This window comes from Leptidea sinapis, chromosome 11, assembly GCF_905404315.1.
Source record: "Leptidea sinapis chromosome 11, ilLepSina1.1, whole genome shotgun sequence".
NCBI lineage: Eukaryota > Metazoa > Arthropoda > Insecta > Lepidoptera > Pieridae > Leptidea > Leptidea sinapis.
This window is the reverse complement of record NC_066275.1, coordinates 3800230-3817709: the sequence shown is the minus strand read 5'-3', so window position 1 is coordinate 3817709 and position 17480 is coordinate 3800230. Positions and strand designations below refer to the sequence as shown.

The 17480-nt window shown below is 35.0% G+C and overlaps 2 protein-coding genes across 3 annotated transcripts in view; both read right to left on the bottom strand.

Annotated features, from left to right (window-relative positions):
- Nucleotides 1–2719: 2719 nt before the first annotated feature.
- LOC126966764 (MD-2-related lipid-recognition protein-like) lies at nucleotides 2720–7400 on the bottom strand. Its single transcript, XM_050811049.1, has 3 exons — nucleotides 7233–7400; nucleotides 3944–4057; nucleotides 2720–2927 (listed from the first exon to the last, which is right to left on the bottom strand). The coding sequence occupies exons 1-3, from the start codon at nucleotides 7309–7311 to the stop codon at nucleotides 2737–2739; spliced, it is 384 nt and encodes a 127-aa protein (XP_050667006.1). The 5' UTR covers nucleotides 7312–7400; the 3' UTR covers nucleotides 2720–2736.
- Nucleotides 7401–9549: 2149 nt separating this feature from the next.
- LOC126966692 (uncharacterized) overlaps nucleotides 9550–17480 on the bottom strand; it is a 105481-nt gene continuing 97550 nt past the window's right edge. For both annotated transcript variants that reach the window (XM_050810873.1, XM_050810874.1), the window contains 4 exons: nucleotides 16420–16537; nucleotides 15559–15713; nucleotides 14052–14196; nucleotides 9550–12309 (listed from right to left, as the gene is read on the bottom strand). In XM_050810873.1, the coding sequence (XP_050666830.1) occupies nucleotides 12115–12309; nucleotides 14052–14196; nucleotides 15559–15713; nucleotides 16420–16537 (613 nt within the window). In that variant the 3' untranslated portion in view covers nucleotides 9550–12114. The remainder of the gene's footprint in view (nucleotides 12310–14051; nucleotides 14197–15558; nucleotides 15714–16419; nucleotides 16538–17480) is intronic.

Genomic DNA, 17480 nt, shown 5'->3' with positions numbered 1-17480 from the left:
CCGAGGTATACTTGTTGGTCGCAAAAATACGATAATTTATGGATACATGAGTAAGATACACTACGATCTGTTAGTAAGACTCATTAAAGAAGTTATTAGTAAAGTTTGTTCTAGTATACATGACAAAACAGAACCCGCAACTTACCACCTACTTTGTCAAGCAAGTGGTAGCTAAAATAATAAGGGACTGGTTTTTTGATATAACATGGGTAAATTTGAGATATGTCTTAATGAAGTAGGTAATTACTCTTGTAGTGGTGTACGACGATTTTACCGATGGCTATTTTTTAATTATAAAAGGCCATATTTTGTATTTCACCTGATTGTAAGTAACAGTAACAGGTCTTGTTCACCACTACGCAACAGCACTCAGGATTTTGAGTTTCCGAGTATCCTGAGTGGCACTGTGATAACGTTCTTTATCTTAACCCATAAACTATCTTTTACTCGAAGCAGGTACTATCTTTTACAGATCAAATTACTTCCGAACCCATGTTTCGGTCTATGACCGATTCAATTCGGAAGCCCAAATCATAAACTATAAACAATTTTCCCAATCTTATCCCAAATTAATCTTAACCTTTATCAGGTAAGAATACCTGAGAAACAAATTTCGTAAAAGGTACAAGTAACAGCAAATAAAACTTAAAATAATCAAGCTAAAACTCTATCTTGTCACTTCAGCACCCTGTGTTGGTTGCATCATCATGTCTTGTATTGAAAACCTTTTTAGGAAATCCCTATGAATTTCACGCTTGCCCAACTACATAATATGTTTCACCTAACGAAAATGCATTTCGGTCAATTAAACTACTACTGTAAAATATTTGATAATCTGGTATAAAGCCTTTAAGAGAACTTGTTGCAATTTAAATAGGATCTCAACATATGAGACTCTTAATATCTCTTATGAATATTATGATAACCACTAATTTTCATTTTCTAGAGTTCTCAACGGAGAAGCTGCTAGCAGGATTGTTCTGGGCGAGTGACAGAGGAGACATACCATTCCCAGATCTGACCGAAGCCGATGGATGCCAGTTAACCAAGTGTCCTGTTGAAGCTGACAAACAACAAACTTTGGACTACAGCATCCGGCTGAACAAGAAGTTGCCTTCCGTAAGCTTCATCTTGTAGTGGAATAGAAGGACTGAAGCTAATCAAGCGTGGCTGACTATATACGACCTCTCAATCAAAATTGGTTACAGTATCAAAATTTTTTTTAATGAAAATAAGGGACGAGACGAGCAGGACGTTCAACTGATGGTAATTGATATGACCTGCCCATTAAAATGCAATGCCGCTCAGGATTCTTCAAAAACCCCAAAAATTCTGAGCGGCACTCCAACTGCGCTCGTTAACTTTAGACATAAGATGTTAAGTCTCATTTGCCCAGTAATTCACTAGCTACGGCGCCCTTCAGATCGAAAAACAGTAATGCTTAATTACTGCTTCACGGCAGAAATAGGCGCCGTTGCGGTACCCATAATCCAGCCGGCATTCTGTGCAAAGGAGGATACCACTGGTAAATATATATGTATTCGCTTACGTTTTCTATTATTCTGTATATCCGTTGCACTTTGTTTGTCTGTATGCTAGTATATTTTTTTATGTCTATGATTAGTGGTATTATTGTTTCTTTCATGCATTATCGAATTAATCATAGATTACGTATTGAATACTACTGGAGTTCGGATCTCAGTCCACAGCCTTATACTATGTATTTGAGAAAATAGTTTAATATGTTATTTGGAGAGTGATAATCTTGCTTGAAAACCATTTTTTTGCATTCTGCTTCAACCAAACCCATATTGCTCACAAATTGTAAGCAAAAGACAGCCAGACATATCCACTGGCCTGTATAAATACCACTGTACAGGCCGTGCCATATGTTTGACAGCAAATTTTTTGTGCCTATTTGAAGCGCCACTCGCGTGCGTCCAGAGAATTAATTTTGACGTATTATTATACGTCAAATGGCTGCGAGAGAAGCGTAGGTATAGTCCCCTGAAGTGTTATTGCATTTTGAATTAATTTCGGTCATTTTCCGTGTTCTTTTTTGTAAATAGTTTTCCTATCGATGATTGTTTAGCTGTCATCACTAGTTTTAGTACCGCAGACTCTCGCTGTATGGCCATCAGCGCCAAAATGGCGAATATCAAACAGGCACAAAAGTACTTTGATAGCCGCCAGTCCTGTGGTAAATAGCTAATAAATAACTAGTGTTCACATGTAACACTTCAGCTTTTAAATAATTATGCTCTTAATAGTGATTTTCATTATTATAACACTAGAAATAAGGGATTGCTTGTAACTAATTCTAGTAGGCTTCATAAGATAGATAATAACTTTAAAGTAAAGGTAAAGGTATACACTTCTATAATAAAGTCCCAGCCATTGTTCAGGCATTTCTGCCGTGAAGCAGTAATTAAGCATTACTGTTTTTCGATCTGAAGGGCGCCGTAGCTAGTGAATTACTGGGCAAATGAGACTTAACATCTTATGTCTAAAGGTAACGAGCGCAGTTGGAGTGCCGCTCAGAATTTTTGGGGTTTTTGAAGAATCCTGAGCGGCATTGCATTTTAATGGGCAGGTCATATCAATTACCATCAGTTGAACGTCCTGCTCGTCTCGTCCCTTATTTTCATTAAAAAAAATTTTGATACTGTAACCAATTTTGATTGAGAGGTCGTATATAGTCAGCCACGCTTGATTAGCTTCAGTCCTTCTATTCCACTACAAGATGAAGCTTACGGAAGGCAACTTCTTGTTCAGCCGGATGCTGTAGTCCAAAGTTTGTTGTTTGTCAGCTTCAACAGGACACTTGGTTAACTGGCATCCATCGGCTTCGGTCAGATCTGGGAATGGTATGTCTCCTCTGTCACTCGCCCAGAACAATCCTGCTAGCAGCTTCTCCGTTGAGAACTCTAGAAAATGAAAATTAGTGGTTATCATAATATTCATAAGAGATATTAAGAGTCTCATATGTTGAGATCCTATTTAAATTGCAACAAGTTCTCTTAAAGGCTTTATACCAGATTATCAAATATTTTACAGTAGTAGTTTAATTGACCGAAATGCATTTTCGTTAGGTGAAACATATTATGTAGTTGGGCAAGCGTGAAATTCATAGGGATTTCCTAAAAAGGTTTTCAATACAAGACATGATGATGCAACCAACACAGGGTGCTGAAGTGACAAGATAGAGTTTTAGCTTGATTATTTTAAGTTTTATTTGCTGTTACTTGTACCTTTTACGAAATTTGTTTCTCAGGTATTCTTACCTGATAAAGGTTAAGATTAATTTGGGATAAGATTGGGAAAATTGTTTATAGTTTATGATTTGGGCTTCCGAATTGAATCGGTCATAGACCGAAACATGGGTTCGGAAGTAATTTGATCTGTAAAAGATAGTACCTGCTTCGAGTAAAAGATAGTTTATGGGTTAAGATAAAGAACGTTATCACAGTGCCACTCAGGATACTCGGAAACTCAAAATCCTGAGTGCTGTTGCGTAGTGGTGAACAAGACCTGTTACTGTTACTTACAATCAGGTGAAATACAAAATATGGCCTTTTATAATTAAAAAATAGCCATCGGTAAAATCGTCGTACACCACTACAAGAGTAATTACCTACTTCATTAAGACATATCTCAAATTTACCCATGTTATATCAAAAAACCAGTCCCTTATTATTTTAGCTACCACTTGCTTGACAAAGTAGGTGGTAAGTTGCGGGTTCTGTTTTGTCATGTATACTAGAACAAACTTTACTAATAACTTCTTTAATGAGTCTTACTAACAGATCGTAGTGTATCTTACTCATGTATCCATAAATTATCGTATTTTTGCGACCAACAAGTATACCTCGGTGTCACCACTGTAAGTTTTTCAAATAAAATAAAAACTCTGAGCAATAAATAGGTGTGAATGTTAACTTACTCGGAGTGTAATCAAATGAGATGGAGGACTGGGTCCCGGCGGTCATCTTACACCGTTTGGGGTTGGGGCATGGTGTTAGTCTTACTTCACTGACGGTGCATACGCTGTCTGGCGCTGAAATATTACAATTGTTACATAAGTCACTGTGAAGTAATGAATGTCATTGGAACTTTTTGTTACAACGACATTAGTACTAGGCAATTAAGTGCATTGCCTTACAACATACCATAAAATCAATATATCTATATTATACAACATATCTATGTTATACCTTTAAACGAGCTATTCTTGTATATAATACATAATCTGAATCTCGGAAACGGCTCCAACGATTTTAATGAAATTTAATATACAGGTAGTTTCAGGGGCGAGAAATCGATCTAGGTTTCAATTTAAAAAATGTTATCCGTGTTTGAATGAGAAACTGCTACAATAACATTAGAATACAAAGGTAAATTTCGCCATTATATACAAGACTATAATAGCTCAGTTGGGACATTCCGTGATGCGGAAAGCTTAAGCCCCGGTTCGAATCCAAAAAGAAAAACTAATAGGAATTCGTTTTTCTTTTTGTTCAAGTTTTGTACATTCTTAAAAATCCGAGCAAGGCCCGGTCGTCCAGATATTATTTACCTATTAATGGCACGCGAATTCTAGGTTGCGTTATGTTAGCATACCCAGGGCCCGGATACGTTTTAGCCATTAATAAATGCTCCTAAGATTTATACGTTATCTTATCCATATCATCCTTTATTTTGTCCATAAATATTGGTATGTTTGTTCAACACTCACTTATGGATCATGTCAATTAGATGCTTAGTGCGCTAAAGCATAGGCCTAGCGGCACGGGTACGAATCCCATATTGACTAAAAATATTTAAAAAATAAGTGAGAGAAGTCCCGTAATAATAAAAATAAATGTTTACTTATTTAATTTCAATAAACAAACTATCAACTGATACACTTTCTATTAATGGTTATAAATTTTTTAAGAGTATTTATGCCTCAGAAGAAGCCTCATACAGAAGGAAGTTTTGATGAATTCTGGTTCCCCTATGGCGACAATACCTACAGGTATTGAAGGATTGGAGAACAGACTTAGTTCTGCAGCATACGCGGTTAAAAAGATTAGACAATTAACTGACATAGATACGGCGCGACTAGTATACTTTAGTTTTTTCTATAGTATTATGTCCTATGGTATGCTATGGGGCAACGCTGCCGAAATTAATACAATATTTGTGCTGCAGAAGAGGGCTATTGGCGCTATTTATAACCTAGGTCCTAGAGAATCATTGAGAGCAAAATTCAAAGAAATTGACATCTTGACTGTTGCTTCTCAATATATTCTTGATAATGTAATGTATGTACATAGGCACATAAGTGAATTTGCTAGAAACTGTCATAACCATAATTATAACATCTGGAACAGACATATATTTATAATGCCTACTTCTCGGCTAAGTCGAGTTAGTAAGTAATTTGTGGGGCGATGTATATTATTTTACAACAGTTGCCAGAAAAGTTCAAAACAGATGTATTACAATATTTAAAAGAATTGTTAAGAAACGTTTGTGTTGTAAAGGTTACTATAACATTTCTTAATGATACCACAGATAGGGAATGCAGCGACCGCCCTCAGGATATTAAATAATAAGTTTAATTGTACGATTATACTTTGTAACCGTATCAAAAAAAAAGAAGCCCGCTGAGATTGTTGTGCCCTTTCTTCTTAGGTCTGAGGCATGCTTTTTGGAATAGGTGGTAGTTTTGGACTTTCAATAAGTGATATCACATCCTATTTTGAATAAAAATATTTGAATTATTATTATGACTGTCTTAGTCAATATCCATAGCGTATCCTTTTCTTTCTGTGCGAGAGAGAGAGATGGAGAAATTCCGTTATTTTTACAGGTCCATTGAAATTGTAACAGTTAGGATTTATTGGAGAGGTAATTCGAAACAAATCATTATAATTTAGTGTATGAAGTGAGCTGATATGCTAGGGAAAGATCTACAGCTTAAATAAAATTCATACAAATTCAGAAAAAGAAACATATCCACAAATGTACTAAGAAATACGTATATATGTATGTTATGTATGTGATACGTTGTACGAATGTTATTAGATTGATAAAGAATGGCTCTTATAACCTTTGAACCTGTTTCCAGTGCGTTTCGTTCATTGAGGACATAACACGATAACAAAAGCTAAACGTCAATTCAATGGATTCATCTATGTATATATTTTTAATGAAAATAAGGGACAAGACGAGCATGACGTTAGCTGATGGTAATTGAAACGCCCTGCCTATTACAATGCAGCACCGCTCAAGATTATTGAACTTGAGACATAAGATGTTAAGTCTCATTTGCCCAGTAATTTCACTAGCCGCGATGCCCTTCAGACCGAAACACAGTAATGCTTACACATTACTGCTTCACGGCAGAAATAGGCGCCGTTGTGGTATCTTCCCATAATCTAGCCGGCATCCGGTGCAAATGAGCCTCCCACTGGTGAAATATAATAAAAACAATATTTTTAATTTAAAATTAACATCAAAACCTGCCTTATCGATGATAGATGAAAATTATATAAATTAACAAAAATCTTATGAGAGATAACTTTTTTTGGCAAATTGAAAAACGCAATATTTTAATCAAATTAATGTATTGTCATCGGTCCTCGATAAATCTACGAAGTTTGAACGAAATCTGGCTGTTTAAAGTGGGTCAAAATCGCGACCAAATGAGTCGGTTACAAACATACATACAGTCGAAGCTAATAAAAAGTGCTATATATTCGGCTTATTGCGTAAAATTTATGTGAGTGTGTGTTTTGTTGGGTTTAGAAAAAAAATTATATAATAATACTTAACTTTGAATAAGTCTGAAGAAAGAAATAACTCTTAAGTATATAAGTATATAACTTTGCAACAATAAACAAAACTTAAAGTTTTCTTATATTATTTTTTATTATTGGATATAATTTTTTTATTTAAAACGTAGTAGTATTTTTTTTTTATCAAAGAATAACAAAACAAGGAACCATTTATAGAACTACTAATATATAATAATGCAGCCGAAAACCTAATAAAAAAAAATGAAATAAATACAGAAAATCCAGCTCAAAATGCATTAATACAGGCAAATTTAATACATCTCGGGAAAAATGGCGAGCTACTTGTAGAACAATTTTGTAAAGTTAACAATTAAAGTATTTCACAGATCCATGACTGTAAAAGAAGTGAAGTAAGTAGAAAATTATATTTAATAATTAAAAACTTACATTCAGGGCATTTCTGGAATTTAGCAATTTCACCGAGTGCAGCACCGATTATGGCCAATAAAACATATAAAAACTTCATGATGCGTTCGACCGACCGCGACTGTTCGACTGCTTGTCAGAATATTGCTAGAGCGGCATTAGAGTTATCTGTCGACCTCTATTAGCTCCGGGTAGGGGTTATTAAAGGTTCAATTTACTTCATTGATTTCAATTTACTGTGTGGTTTGCTAATGGCCTGTAGTTGGACTGATGTGGTTATTACAGTTATATTTTACGATCATTTAATAGGGATGTACAATAATAGATCAATTCACAACAAGTTAGTTTGTAAGCTAGCACTAAATGTGTTTATTTGAAAATAACCACATAATAATTAGACATAATATTTCAAACTTAAATAAAACACTTTTGGGACGAAGTTCCTTATCGCGCGTTGCGAAAGGTTAGATCGAAAAAATTAAGACCAAAAGTTATAACGACACTTTTTGCTATAATTGTAAGCCGTACGGCGTGCGCGTGTTTCTTTGTCTCTCTCTTTCTCTCTCTCTCATAGAAAACAAGCAAGTTATTTTCGTTTCGTCGTTCTATTTCATATTGAACAATAATCCAGCAGAATCCACAAAATATAATACTACCATCGATGCAGTTTTTTCAAGACATTTAAATAAAATAAAATCCCAACCATATGTTACCTACATCAGTTACCACAAGGCAATTATTATTAAATTTGACCCTACCTATTAAGTTTATATTACATTATATTTGTAAATAATAATAAAAAAAAATTAAAACTTAAAAAAAAATATTACAATTCCTTCACTAATTAATCGAAAGGAATTTCGTTCCATCCGGGTGTCCCTTGACACCTCTCAATTTTTTTTTAAAGGTTTAAAATGCGTGTAACTGTAACTGTGCTTTAACATTAGATTTAGATAACATTTCATCCGCAGTCCCCCTGAAAACGAGATCTGGAATGGTCTTGAAACGTCGGGTTAAATAAAATAATAATGATGTAACTTTTACGTAAAATCTTATTCTGCTTTGGCAGCATGAGCTTAGCGAAAACGCACGTGGAACCAAATATTTTATGGAGTGATCGAATGATTCTAGATATATTCCAAGCTGTCATATAAATTACAGCCTAGCGAAATTCTAAGAAAAAATCCATTGTATGAAATATATAATATACTAGTGGACCCAACAGACGTTGTCCTGTACACATGTTTTAAATTTGAAAAATCGGGCCAGCCGTTAGGAGCAGTTCACTAACATACACATGAGCAGGAGAATCATATTATATGGGCGGAATTCACTGAAACAAACAAAAAAGTCATCAAAATCAGCCGTTTAGGAGGTAGTTTAATTGTGAATCTAAACCATTCTCGAATCCACCTGAATACACACAGAAAGTTTCATTAGAATCGGTCCAGCCGTCTAGGAGGAGTTCAGTGACATACACACGCACACAAGAATTATATATATAAAGATAAATATGTAAATCATTGATAGATTGACAGATGACGGCTATATTCTTGTACAAAACGGAGATAGCCGAAATCCACTACGTTTAACGGCCGTTTTCAATAACGTATCTCTAGTTACGGATACATTACTGTCACCGTTTAATGACAAGATCTTATCTATCCATAGTTATGTCTAATGTAGTTATAGTCCAATGCTATCTATCGATAGGTTATTGAAATGTAAGTAAGGAAAAGGATAGATTTGTCTACATCTAGTAAGTTGAACTTAGTATAGATAGGTAAATGAAAACGGCCTATAAGCAACTGTTCGCTTTCAAACTTAGCCGGAGTCGCTATATAATTGTACTTACAACATTTCAAACTTATGTCAAATCACTGCACGTTTCATACTAGACTAAGATTCAATTTTTACGTAGGCAGTCCAGCCTCTCATTCCGTAGTATTTACATCCTCTTTGATCAATTATTCAAAGAAGTCGATTGTCCACTTTGATATATTTTATCTTCCGCCATCTTCTTCTTGGTTCAAAATATAGTAATATTGATACGTAAGTATCCATTTTTTTTTGAAGGTTCCCATGTCGTGTCGTACTGGAAATACCGCACAAGGAAGCTCAATCCACAGAATGGTTGTATGTTGAAGAAAATTCGTAATAATAGTAATAGTACAAAACATGATTCATTTAATGCTAATATCTCTTAGTTTTATGGCAACATAGAACTATCAGACGTAATTTTTAGGATGTTGTTGAAAGCCCAGTGGTTAAAGTATAATCTACTTTATAGAATGTACTGTAAAAAATATAAAATAAGTTAGAAAACAAACAAATAGAATTCATTGAAATACGTTTATTTTTACAAAAATATTTTAAAAATGAGTATTAAAATATACTTAATATTAATGTTAACAATTGCCATTGCTTTTCGTTGTTCAGTAAACTTATATTTACTATATACATTAATACATCTACAAATATGTTTATGCCGTATTTTCTTTGGGATACGGTATGAAATTGTACATGTATAAATTAAATTCTATTTGGTATTTTTCCTGGCGAGTAGTAACGCTTGGATGAGAGTATCTTGTCCTGGTGGATTAAGACTTTTACTGTTAGGGGAAATAAGTCTCATGGTTTCTGTTGAGTGAAAGGTTGGAAAATAAGATGCCAGCAGCCAAGAATCTTTTGGTGTAGAAACTAAAAGGAAATATATACTACAGAAAACGCCACCAGTTTTTTTACGAGTGGGAGGCTCCTTTGCATAGGATGCCGGCTAGATTATGGGTACAACAACGGCGCCTATTTCTGCCGTGAAACAGTAATGTAAACATTATTGTTTTTTTTTTTTTTTAATGGTTTAGGAGGAAAAACGAGCGTACGGGTCACCTGTTGTTAAGTGATCACCGCCGCCCACAATCTCTTGCAATACCAGAGGAACCACAGGAGCGTTGCCGGCCTTTAAGGAAGGTGTACGCGCTTTTTTTGAAGGTACCCATGTCGTATCGTCCCGGAAACACCGCACAAGGAAGCTCATTCCACAGCTTTGTAGTACGTGGAAGAAAGCTCCTTGAAAACCGCACTGTGGAGGACCGCCACACATTTAGATGGTGAGGATGATATCCTAACTTGTGGCGTGTCGTGCGAAGGTGGAAATATTGTGTGGCGCCGTAGCTAGTAAAATTACTGGGCAAATAAGACTTGACATCTTATGTCACAAGGTGACGAGTGCAATTGTACGAGTAGTGCCGCACAGAATTTTAGAGTTTTTCTTAAGAATCCTTAAGTGCCGCTTTTCATCGTAATGGGCAGTGCGTATCAATTACCATCAGCTGTACCAGTAGCTTATATTCGTGTTGTTCTTTTAAGGTAAATAAAGTTTCTGAAATCGTATATTCAATCCAAAAAATTAAAACAAATATATCGATATCCTGGTAAAATTTAAAAAGTTAATATGCAATAGTTATAATTTCATAGGAGTATATAAAATATTATGATTTGAAAATAGCCAGACCTTAAATATCCAAATAGTTGATGAACTAAAAATTAATAATAGCTAATTGTCAATTTAAATATAGCTTATATTATGAACACTTTCTAATATTATAAACATCTTATCGTAATAATTTTTAACAAAACTAACTAACAATTATAATTAATAAATGTTTGGTCAAAAATAAAATATATTTTTTATCGACAGTGCAAGTGATAAGCGGCCATGACACAAGACTGTTGAATATTTCTTGAAAAGATTAGATATAAGTCGCGTTACGTAAATCTAGCGCTGACCGTTACTGCGCAGAAGTCAAAAGTAAGGTATCTAAGGGGGCTAGAGGGATGAAGGGCGAGCTTGCGTAGTTCCGATTGGCTCGCCAATCGTATTCCGTCCCCCGCACCGATACCCCGGGCACTTCAAGTGTACAGTCACGTTCTAAATTGTATAATTGTTTGCTCTTATTTTTTTTGTTGTTTATTGTTAAGTTTGAGTTTTGTCTGTTAAAGACACACACACTCTCACAGACACATAAAATATATTCTATTATTGAGAATTTTTGACGACTCTGGCACGTAATTAACTTTGTACAGAAGTACTTAACACGTTAACTTTAAACATTTTTCAAAGTACATAGCATATTTACATAGTATACACAGCTATCCTCCACATTTCGCCCCGCGCTAGACTAACTATTTGTCATTACATTAAAATAATGCCATTAATATTATTTTACTACTAGTTGACCCGACAGACGTTGTTCTGTATATAATAAATAAAATAATGTTTTATATGATTTTGTCAATAATTTAGCATAACATCAAAAATTACTTCGTAAAATATGCACGCTGCTGTCGTAATGAATTTGTTTCACAGCAAAACTGTCAAACCGTGCGTCAATAAATTCTCTCATAGAAATTATGTATGGACACATCAAAGGAAAAACAAATTTGTTGTTTTTATTTAATTTAGCAGCATTTTCCTATTTATTCACCTTTTAAACCTTCTCTGGACTTCCACAAATAATTCAAGACCAAAATTAGCCAAATCGGTCCAGCCGTTCTCGAGTTTTAGCGAGACTAACGAACAGCAATTCATTTTTATATATATAGATTAATTAATTAAAGTTATATTCCGGGTTCGAATCCCGGTAGGTGCAATCATTTATATGATGAATATGGATGTTTGTATCCGAGTCATGTATGTTTATAAGTATTTATGTATGTTTAATTAAGTATATTGTATTAAATATATCGTTGTCTTGTATCCATAGTACAGGTTATGCCTTAGTTTGGGCCATGACAATTTGTGTAAAAGTGTGTCAATATTATTATTATTATTATTAATCGCCATTACTAATACCTTCGAGAGTACTGAGTTTGTGACAGGAACATAAATAATGAATACAAACTAAACTATAGCTAATGTTGTGGTTGTTGTGTTCGGGTCATCTCGTGGGAAGTGCAGGTCCTGGTGAATACCAGCCTCTTTCAGAATCCTCATCCTGGGTCCTAGGGGAACTCCTAACGCTCTTAATTTATCCTCTCCAACGTAGGGCAGTTCTGCCGCGCCAACTTTTTCTTTCTCTAAGAGTGCTGCATATTTCTGCAAGACAAAATGATTTGTTATCATTATGGTAAGTGGCAAACTTTATTTCAGAACATAGATGGATATTTTTCTTAAAGATTAAAACATTATTTTATTTGCACGGCATGATTTATTTTACACCTTGAAGTTATCACATAGATAAAAGTGTCTTGGAGGTTCTTTTAACTCAGCGCGACAGTCACTACATTTTTAAAAAGAAATAATTGTTATTAAATTATTCTTAGTAAGTGATAAGCGAAGAGGGCGTATGCTCTGTCCAATAGAAAACAGTGTCGCTCAGTTTTCTTGAAAAGCCAAAATGGTGAGCCAACCCAAACATAATTTTTTTTATGCAAAAAAGTATAAGACGAGCATGACGTTCGACGACGAGCTGGTGGAAATTGATACGCCCTTCCCATTACAATGTAGTGCCGCTCAGGATTCTTGAAAAACCCAAACATTCTGAGCGGCACCACAATTACGCTTGTCACCTTGAGACATAAGTTGTTAAGTCTCATCTGCGGCGCCCTTCAGACCGAAACACAATAATGCTTACACAACTACTTCACGGCAGAAATAAGTTCCGTTGTGATCCCGTAACCTAGGCGGCATCCTGAGCAAAGGAGCTTTGCACTGGTAAATAGGATTGAACTAAGTTTATTTTTATAAATCTTCATTAAATATTTCAGTAAAATTATTGAATCTACTAAATCTTCGGAACAAGTAAAGACAGTAAGTTGAACAAACAAGAAACTCTCTGGACACTATTTTTAAGTAAAATACTTTACAAATGTAGCTTATATACAACAAAAAATAGATTATTAGGTGGTGCGTTGACAGTACTCGTACGAATCGTATTCAACGTTCAAAGCATTTTAAATATTTTACACTTAGATTCTGGAATGTTCTCCGCTGCGCTCCGCTGCGCCAGTCTCGAACAATGTGTGACGTCGACATGCTTCATCTTCTGTTAAGCTTTGCTAATAATTGAAACTAAAATGCCGGGTCCCGTAGTTAACATTTGTAACTTTGTAAAAATGAATCTTGAATGTGTCAAGATACAAAAAAATAGAAAGGCACTGGGATCATATATCATCAGTAAGTACGCACTCAAACATCTTATAGTTGCCGTAATTAAAAGCTATTATTCTTAGGTAGTGCAGTATATAGTTTGAGCGCAGCGGAGACCAATCCTTAATCTAAGATCTTACACTTCATAAAAACGAGAACGTGTTGTTTAACGCATTTTTGGGAAGCCGGCAAATTGGATACTAGAGGAGCACCTTTTTCTGTCAAGTAACGTGCAAGCATTATTGTATTTAGGTTTAAGGGGAAGCGTCGCTAGTGAAATTACTATGCCAATTAAACTTAACATAAAACGTCTCAAAGTGACGAGCACTTTGAGGTCACACATTAAAATGTAGGGAAAGATTGAGTGCAATCAAATAAGCTAAGCTCCACTGCATTGTAATTAACAGGGCGTATCACTAATCATCTCAATCATTCTCATAAAAAAGAGATACTGTATCGTTATAAATTATCGCATTGTGGAAATCAGCCTTAACTGTTAGAGCTTGACTTAACTGTTTGTGTTGGTGAAAAGTGACTGTTATAAAAATTTAACCAGCTTCTGTGTACTTACTATATTTCGCAAGTAAGTCGAAAAACTCTCGGTTCCCACATATACATTTCCCAAACAATCTTTAGGTTGATGACCAATATAGCACATTAGTTTTATATTCTATTATTTCACCACTTACCTCATATCCCAACTTTTTCAGGAAGAGTCTCATTAGGGGCGGTTCATCACCAAAGAACTTGGTTAGCCTCTTAACACGGTCGGGATTGCTGAAGGAAAACGGGTCCGAATGACGTTGGTGACCCGATCTTATATATTGTTGTGATCTGAAACAAATACACAGACAATTCGTTATCGTTTTAAAGTGAGAACCCTCACTTCTAGGACTGATACACAAATAAATTTTGAAGACAACATTTTATGAACGATGCGGGACTCGGGATGTACATAGCAAACAAGATTTTATGACGATACGTCACTCGAACGGTTAGCTCGTTCGTAAAAATTTGTTTTCAAATTTTATTTGTGTATTAAATTCACAGAAGTTTTGGTTTCAATTGGAATTAGTCGACAAAATTATAATAATAAAATAAGCAAATAATTATAATTTTTTAATAATAGTAATAATTTACAAACTCCCTCACAAATGATGATTTGTCCTAGTTTATAGCATGTACTATGGTGACGGGACAACGATATATTTAAGGCTGGGGACCGAGCCAACGGTCTTGAGGAATTGAGCGGAGACAGGTTACCTCTCCCCTGCAAGATCGCTATCGTTTCAGAATTAGAAGCATTTTTAATTTATTACAAGCATAATACAACTTTACTAAAAGTAACAAAACTATGTTAAATTTTATTGGTAAATAGAAAATAATTTTTCATACAGTTTTGATTAACATGGCTCCAACTGTAAAAGTAAGAGATACTTTGTTGATATTTTCGCAATGTCTATTAAAGATAGAAATGTAAAGGAAAAACCATATTTCTTTTAATATTCTGTAGATATACAATTATTTTTTGTAAAAATAAAAACTTTATATTTAACCGTTAAGAAATGATTTCACTTTGGTTTTGGCGATTTCTTGGGATAGCGGCCTTAATATAATATACATACTTAAACATACATAGATATATATATATATATATAAAGTCTTTGATTTGAAGACCGACACTAATTATATACATAATATTATAATATATTTTTTCTGGCAAAATACTTTAATTCTGCAGGTGGTCTAAGTGAGCATTTAGAGTGGATCACACACGATTAGTTGACGAGTAAGTTTGTTTGACGTGATATTTAAACAACACATTGTAAAAATTACAAAATATATTTTATTTATGGAAGAGAAGAGCAAACGAGCATAGGGTTCACCCGATGGTATGTGATCATCGTAGCCCATACTTTCTTGTAATACCAGAGGACAGAGGAATTAAAAGCCGGAAGCGCTCATTAACAGCCGGAAGACGTCCAGTGCTGGACATAGGCCACCTCCAAAGATCTCCACATCGATCGGTCATGCGCTGCCCTCATCCAACGTATTCCGGCAATCTTGACCAGATGGTTGGTCCATTTTGTCGGAGGCCTACCATTACTGCGTCTTACGGTAACAAGAACGCTGCCGACCTTATTAACCATCCCACATACATATGAATTCACAAAGCCATATTAAATGTATTCTCACTTGTACATATGCCGCAGCGCCGCAATCTCTGCTCTGATGTTGTCCATCTCCTGCATCACCAGGTGTTGGGTCCGCATCTCACTAGAGAGATGAGCCACCGACCGCGCCAGGGTTACCACGTGGGACTCCAGGCGTTGGAACCGCTTGTTGATCCCCTGAAACGTGAAATTATGCTCAAACTTTTTATTTAAAATATGATTTCTAAATCATTTAATGGGTGGTAGATTCAAAACGATAATATCCCTCAGATCTGAGAAGAACGGTCGCAAGTAATTCAGCGGGTTTTTTTAAATTGCATCATAATATTGATTCATTAAATAGTCTGGGGGAGATCACTAATTTTTATCTTATACATAAAATTCTCGTGTCCCGGTAATTGTTACCAAACTGCATCTAAAATACATACGACTTCAAATTTTCACCCTTCATAGGGTTGCAAGATGGCAATCGAATACAATAATTATTGCAGTACGAAAAATTTTATGTACGATAAATTTTGGTAGGTCTGAGAATCGGTCGTCATCTATTTTTTATACACCAAAAATTATGATTATTGATTTTTTTTTATTACTTCAATTGGCAATACAACGTTTGCTGGGTCAGTTAGTTATATATACAATTTTGAAAATTATTAATTTTTATATAATTATTAATTTAATCAAGAATCTAGTGATTGCTGGATTCGTTGACAGTAAAACATACACACATACACTTTTCGCTGACTCCTTGAAAATTGATTTTAGTGTATGCTTTTGAGTGTTTTGACAGTTGACGGGAATAGTTTTTTTTTAATGAAAATAAGGGACGAGACGATATATTTGAAAACTAGGCTGTCTGTAATATATTGTATATATTACAAACCTTTAAGTCGTGTTTCTTCCGATGGTCGGATGACCGTCGCTTATCCCTTACTGGTCTGCTGCTCACGGAACTTGATGGTAGAGAGGACATGCTGCCGTAGCGACGCTTTGACGATATCCTTTGATTGACGACGAAATGAAAGGTTAAAACAGGTAATCAACATTATATCTACACACAGCAAGCCTATGTCGGGTTTATCAGACATTAATTATACATGTAAAGTGCACTATGAAATTATATTAAATCTCTAGCACTAAGCAAAACAGTCGACTATTATTGTAAGTATTTCAACTAATAATATAATATTGACACACTTTTACACAAATTATCTTGCCCCTAATTAGGCATATATAGCCTGTTTTATGGGTTGCAAAACAACGATATATTTAATACAATATACTTACTTAAAAATACATAAATACATATAAACATGCGTAAATACATTTAAGCATCCATGACTCGGAAACAAACATCCATATTCATCATATAAATGCTTGCACCTACCGGGATTCGAACCCGGGACCTCTAGCTTAGTAGGTAGGACTCTCGGCTATACAGGTCGTCAATATAGTAGAAGTTCCCGTGGCAGGCATACAGGTGCCATTATAATGCGTTCCGTGTGGCGTTGTCGTGGCGCAGGTTATTCGTTTACCTTAAACCGCCACAGGAAGCGATGGCTGATTCATACGTCATGATCAGAAGGGCCTGAGGGCATAAGTAGGGACTTATGATGGCTGGATGAGTCCGTCATCGAGAACTTAGCTTTTGTTGTTAAATTCATAACATTTATTATATTCAAATTCAAATATTTTTATTTAAATAGGATTCAAAATCACTTATTGGACGTCAAAAACTACCACCCAATCTTTTGATTGGGTATTTTTAGACTGCGTCAACCTGAGAAGAACGGGGGCAATAAACTCAGCGGGCTTTTTTTTAAAGTGGATTACAATGTATTATAGTATAATAAACATTAATACACAAAGAGCCTGAGGGCGTTCGCTTCATTCCCAGTCTGTGATATCATTAAGAAAATCGTCTATGCTAAAGTAGCCTTTCCC

What these genes read in the sequence shown, in the direction of transcription:
- LOC126966764 (XM_050811049.1), bottom strand. Translation starts at nt 7,311, where the DNA reads ATGAAGTTTTTATATGTTTTATTGGCCATAATCGGTGCTGCACTCGGT. An exon ending in ATTCCAGAAATGCCCTGAAT is followed by an intron (nt 4,058 to 7,232) that starts GTAAGTTTTTAA and finishes GTAATATTTCAG; the next exon opens with CGCCAGACAGCGTATGCACC. An exon ending in CTCATTTGATTACACTCCGA is followed by an intron (nt 2,928 to 3,943) that starts GTAAGTTAACAT and finishes TTCATTTTCTAG; the next exon opens with AGTTCTCAACGGAGAAGCTG.